Raw genomic sequence first — 5817 nt, forward strand, 5'->3', positions numbered from 1 at the left:
GATGATGAAGTGGCCGGGAGTAAGGACAAGACCGTTTGGGTCAGATGATATTGGAGTTAAAGGACGGGAGTTGAGTACAGACTCGATTATGGGTGCTGTAACTGAGAATTTGGGTAGAATGATTGGGTGTTTCTGATTGAAAGGCATTCATGAGTGACTGTGTCGGCCTCCGACTCGCAAAATCTCGTCCTTGTCCAAAAATGGATTGAGTCGTTGCAGCTTCCCCTTCAATGCAGAATTTCGATCTGTTCGGAGAGTACGGATTTCATCTGAAAAATAACAGAGCTGTAATAATTTGACCAATTAGTTATGCGCATTGGTTAAATCATGTGTGGTTAGAGGTCTCCCTCGATCCTGTTTTTGTCTCCATCGGAGGCAACGAGCGGTAATTCTTATCAGCTTGGGCCAAGAAGAAAATCTCTCCAGTAGACTGTGGTCAGCCGGAGTCACGGACAGACATGTTGCTTTCTTCTGCTCTGGTATTTCAGTTAATGGTACTGGGTTCCACGTCGGCCAGTATTTTTCGGGTTGTTGGAGCCATTCCGGTCCATGTTGCCAAATGGTTGGTCGCAGGAAGTCTTCGGGTGATTGGCCTCGAGATATGAGGTCTGCAGGGTTATCGGTAGTGGGAATATGGCGACAATTTGAGGTGTGAGTCTTCTGTTGAATTTCTGTCACACGATTAGCGACAAAGGTTTTCAGCGTATGGGGTGATGTATTAATCCAATGTAGAACGATTGTAGAATCAGTCCAGTAAACGGTCCGAGAAATGTTGCTTGGTAAGGCTTCAAGGACTGTAGTGGCCAATGATGTGAGAAGAAGTGCTCCACTCAGTTCTAGCCTTGGAATGGTTTGTGATTTGAGTGGAGCCACCTTTGGCTTTGCAGTGAGGAATCGTGTCCAGACATGACCATCCGGAGTGATGGTGCGAAGGTAAACACATGCCCCATACGCCCTTTCGCTGGCGTCACAGAATCCGTGTAATTCAATTTCCGCTGCAGTCTTGATTATAATTTTACGTGGAAACTTCACGTTATTTAGCAAAGGTAGCTGTGCATAATATTTGCTCCATTCTGTGTATATATCAGCCGGAAGAGATTCGTCCCAATCAATTTTTAATGTCCAAAGTCGTTGGAGCAACATCTTAGCTCGAACTATCACTGGTGCCAGTAATCCAGGAGGGTCGTAGATCTTGGCGACTTCGGAGCTGATTGTTCTCTTCGTAATTCGAGAGGCGGTAGGACTGATTTTGACGGAATATAGGATCGAATCGTCAAAGGAATTCCAAACAACACCCAGAATTTTGAAGGTTTGCGATTCGCCTAGTAGCAGCTTATCGTTTATGTCCTGCTCGGGAAGTCCTCGTAGCAGCTCCCGGTCGTTCGATGCCCATTTTCGAATGTTTAAGCCGGCTAGTTTAAGCAATTCTGTGGGCTCCGTTCTCAGTGATCGTGCCTCGTCCTTTGTATCAACTCCTGTGAGAACATCGTCGACGTAGAAGTCTCGCTGTAAGACCATCGCCGCTCGTGGGTATCAATGTCCCTCGTCGTCCGCCAGATGTTTGAGGCACCGAATGGCTAGATAAGGGGCCGCTGACAGCCCGAATGTCACTGTGTTAAGTTGATAGGTGTCAACTTCTCCATCAGAGTTGCGCCACAAAATTTGTTGGAATTTCCGATCCTCTGGACGCACAAGAAATTGTCGATACATCTTTTCGACATCGCCAGTAATGACGTACTGAAGAGAACGAAATCTTAAAGGAATGAAAAATAAGTCGTCTTGTAGTTTCGGTCCCGTATGAAGTACGTCGTTTAATGAAACTCCGGTGGTGGTTGGTGCAGATCCGCCAAACACAACTCGGAGTTTTGTAGTTTGGCTGGATTCTTTGATCACGCCGTGATGTGGCAGAAAATATCCGTCCTCCGTGCAGTGGTCCGTGGTAGTCTTCGTCATGTGGCCTAATTCCAAGTATTCTTGTATTACGGCGTGATAGTCGGCTTCGAATCGTTTGTCTCGTTGGAATCGATGGCAGAGGGATCTGAGTGGCTTCATTGCCATGGCTTTCGAGGATCCAAGCGAAGGAGTTGTTTCGTTGAATGGGAGAGCGACAACGTATCGCCTTTCGTTGGTGCGTTGAACGTGATTTCGAAAATGCTCCTCGCACTGTCGTTCCGCTTCCGAAATGTGTGCAGTAGGCGGTACTTCGTCGATTTCCCAAAAACGGGCGAGGTTCGCCTGTAAAGCCGTCGTGGAGGCGTGAAATGCGTATGCTAATGATTGCGAGGTTGGGCTCCCCTCCATGACCCATCCGAATCGCGTTTTTTTGCAGACGCAAGTCGGACACAAGTTAGCTTGACTGATATCAAGTTGGCCGACACAGAGTGATGCTAGTGTTAGTCCGGCACTCAACAATATTTCGATCGGAGCAGATCTATGGAATCTTGGATCGGCTAGTTGGAGATTCCTAGGTATTGTAGTATCGTGGAAATATTAGGTATACGATTTCTTTGATACTATTTATTTTATTTTAAATTAGTTATACAGATATTAATGAGACAGACAACGATGGTTGTTTAATATGGAACTAATAGTAACAATCTTATTCTAACATGGCTACTCACACAACTCCGCAACGCTAACAACTCTACTCTCAATAACGCAACTCGACAACGCTAACTCTAACAACTCTACTCTTCGACTCCTCGATTAATTCTGATCTCTCAACCTACTTTTACTTTTCGATTAACCGTTCCTTGGATTCGAATCGCCCCCCTCCATTAGCGCTATTTTTCCCTTTGTCTAATTCCGTCCCGTTAACGCTTCGCAAGAACTAGGTGACTTTGATCACACTGGTTTTTTCTATGTAAACTAATAACCGAAAGACAGGCGACCTTGTTTTGCTTAGTTTCTAACTAGGTTTTTTTCTAACGATACTACATTCGGCCGTTCCTGACAATCACATCTGCCCTCAGATGTGCTCATCGTCGCTATTCTCGCTTCCGTCACTAACATCAACGTTCCACCACTTCATGTGGTCGGCTGCATTGGAAGTTGTGCGCGGTCCCTCGTGTTTGCCTTCTCGTCGCAATATGTAGCGGTTATACCGCAGGACTTTTACCAAGCGGTACGGTCCGAGGAACTTCGGATGCAGTTTTAACCCAGTACGGCCCTGTGTCCTCTCGATCGCCACCAAGGTCTCCCGTCTTATACATCGTCGCCTTCCTGCGCCTCTTGTTGAACGCCCTTCGCCGACAAGAGGTCGGATTGATAGCTCGTCTTCGCACTACCGTGGTATCTCTTGCAGCCGCTTCATTCTCGCTTTTGGTTCGCTTCGTAGAACTCGCGACAGAATTTGTTTGAACAACTCTACAATTCGCGCGATGCTCGGTGCACCCTACAAAAACTTCATCGCAACCGTCCGTGTCCTTTCCACCCGACGCTACCGCGGTTATGTTCGCCGCAACCGATTCATCTAACGAAATTTTGTTCGTTACGGCGGTGTCCTTGAGACAAGTAGTCGTGGGAACTGCAACTGCCTGCTTACGTTGTACGTTCTCGACACGAGATAGATCTACTTCACGCGCTCCCGTCTCTATGTCTACTTTAAGGACCTCCGGAAACCCATCGGAATTCTCATCTTTTATTCTACGAATGGAGATATTTCCCCCCTTCGTGTTTACCTCAACGGTATCCAGGAGGTCTGTGCCTATTAATAACGAGTGTTGCATCACAGTGTTCGGGACTACGTGTATCGTTATATGATACAATTCGCCGTCTATAATAATATCTGTTGGAAATTTCCCGAGCGTAAAATTTCTTTGAGATCCGATGCTGTAAAATTCAAAAATGTCTCGAATTAACTTAGGCGCTCCGATTTTTACATACGGATTATACCGCATTAACGTTAACTCGCTACCGGTGTCTATCAGCGCGCTCAGTTCGAAATTTCCAATTTTCACGTCTTTACCACGCTTCGTCGGTAACAATCGAAACACACTACCAACCTTTTTAATGGACTCGCTCAGATTACCGCACTTCGATGCGATGTGTCCGTACCCTCTACATTTGAAGCATTTAGGTCCCTTCGACTTGCTCAAGCACTCTGTACACACATGTTCTTCATCACCGCAGTTGTAGCAACGCGTCTTTGTCGCACTTCCACATTGACTGGGACTGTTGTTTCTCTCAACTCTGGCCGACTTCGCAACCGACTTCGCAACCGACTTCGTCCTTCGGCTCTTCTACTCTTCATACGCAATTAGCCTCTTCCGTAGCTCCTTAATGGATGCGGCACCATACAGCATAGATTTATGGACATCTTCGTCTATTATCCCGTCTATGACGTATTCTACTTTGGCTTCTTCCTCCATATCGACATGACTGGCTATTTCCAGCATGCGATACATGTAGGCCAAGCTCGTCTCGTCGTTTTTCTTTCTCGTCTCTCTGAGTTTTTGGTGTATTTGCCTACTGTTAGACTTTTTGGAGAACTCCCTGATTAGTCCCTTATTCAGCTCATGCCAAGTCCTGGCATGGCACTCGAAACTTACGAATATTTTCGCCGATCCTCTCAGCAGCTTCCTTGCGTAGATCGCCTTCTGACCGTCCGACCACATACACGTGTCCACGACTTCTTCGAATGATTCGAACCATCGCTCCACGTTTTCACCTTTGTCGCCGCTAAACAATTCTAGTGCGTCTTCGACATCTCTAAAGCTTAATACCGAAGTGGTACATGCCTTTTGGCGATATTCATCACGGTCCGAGCACATCGCTCGCGTACCTCTCTTGTGTTTTATTACGTCTTTCTCATCTTCCTCATCGTCACTTTCGTCGTCGCTTTCTTCTCCCGACGATACGTTGTCTCCTTCCAGGGCCGCCTGTAGCCGCGCGCGTAGTTCAGATTTTCTCCCTATGACCTTTAACCCCAAGCTAGCGAGGCGCGCTCTCAATTCCTTCGTCCTCAGCTTCTCGAGGTCTTCGTCTCCATCCTGATCGCGCTCAGCTCTCTGCCCACTCCTTAGGTCTCGCTGATTTACCGATTCTTCATCGCGCTTGGATCCCTTCGGAGTTGATTGACCAGTCTTATACGCTCGGTTCAGCCTGGCCATTAGCACTGACTTCGAAGCAGATATCGGTAGATTCAGACGTGCGAGCTTACTTCTCAGCTCCTCCAGCGTCGAACCCTCTTCACTCGACAATCGTTCGTCCTCCACGTTTGCCATTTTTACTTTTTAGTTCCTATAAACGCGTCGTTCTCTGTCTTGTTCAATAATCCCGGACGAGCCCCCAATTGTAGTATCGCGGAAATATTAGGTATACGATTTCTTTGATACTATTTATTTTATTTTAAATTAGTTATACAGATATTAGTGAGACAGACAACGATGGTTGTTTAATATGGAACTAATAGTAACAATCTTATTCTAACTTGGCTACTCACACAACTCCGCAATGCTAACAACTCTACTCTCAACAACGCAACTCGACAATGCTAACTCTAACAACTTTACTCTTCGACTCCTCGATTAATTCTGACCTCTCGACCTACTCTCAATTTTCGATTAACCGTTCCTTGGATTCGAATCGCTCTCCTCCATTAGCGCTATTTTTCCCTTTGTCTAATTCCGTCCTGTTAACGCTTAGCAAGAACTAGGTGACTTTGATCACACCGGCTTTTCTATGTAAACTAATAACCGAAAAACAGGCGACCTTGTTTTGCTTAGTTTCTAACTAGGTTTTTCCTCACGATACTACAATAATTAAATTTTTAAAATGTGAAATGATCCTGAAAATGAATGCAGAAATTATAAGATA

At 46.0% G+C, this 5817-nt stretch overlaps 2 protein-coding genes across 2 annotated transcripts; both read right to left on the minus strand.

The window, feature by feature from the left end:
- Positions 1-303: 303 nt before the first annotated feature.
- On the minus strand, positions 304-1518 carry LOC125386561. Its single transcript, XM_048413349.1, has one exon. It carries the CDS (start codon positions 1516-1518, stop codon positions 304-306), a length of 1215 nt encoding a protein of 404 aa, XP_048269306.1.
- An 89-nt stretch (positions 1519-1607) lies between these two features.
- Positions 1608-2301, minus strand: LOC105666727. The gene is made up of 2 exons (XM_048413350.1): positions 1822-2301; positions 1608-1682 (listed from the first exon to the last, which is right to left on the minus strand). The coding sequence occupies exons 1-2, from the start codon at positions 2299-2301 to the stop codon at positions 1608-1610; spliced, it is 555 nt and encodes a 184-aa protein (XP_048269307.1).
- Between the last annotated feature and the right edge of the window lie 3516 nt (positions 2302-5817).

Source organism: Bombus terrestris, chromosome 16 (genome assembly GCF_910591885.1).
Source record: "Bombus terrestris chromosome 16, iyBomTerr1.2, whole genome shotgun sequence".
NCBI classification, from domain to species: Eukaryota; Metazoa; Arthropoda; class Insecta; order Hymenoptera; family Apidae; genus Bombus; species Bombus terrestris.

Coding starts and splice junctions, on each gene's coding strand:
- LOC125386561 (XM_048413349.1), bottom strand. CDS start 1,518: ATGGTCTTACAGCGAGACTTCTACGTCGACGATGTTCTCACAGGAGTT.
- LOC105666727 (XM_048413350.1), bottom strand. CDS start 2,301: ATGGAGGGGAGCCCAACCTCGCAATCATTAGCATACGCATTTCACGCC. Junction 1,683..1,821: donor CTGCACCAACCACCACCGGA/GTTTCATTAAAC, acceptor TTGTGCGTCCAG/AGGATCGGAAATTCCAACAA.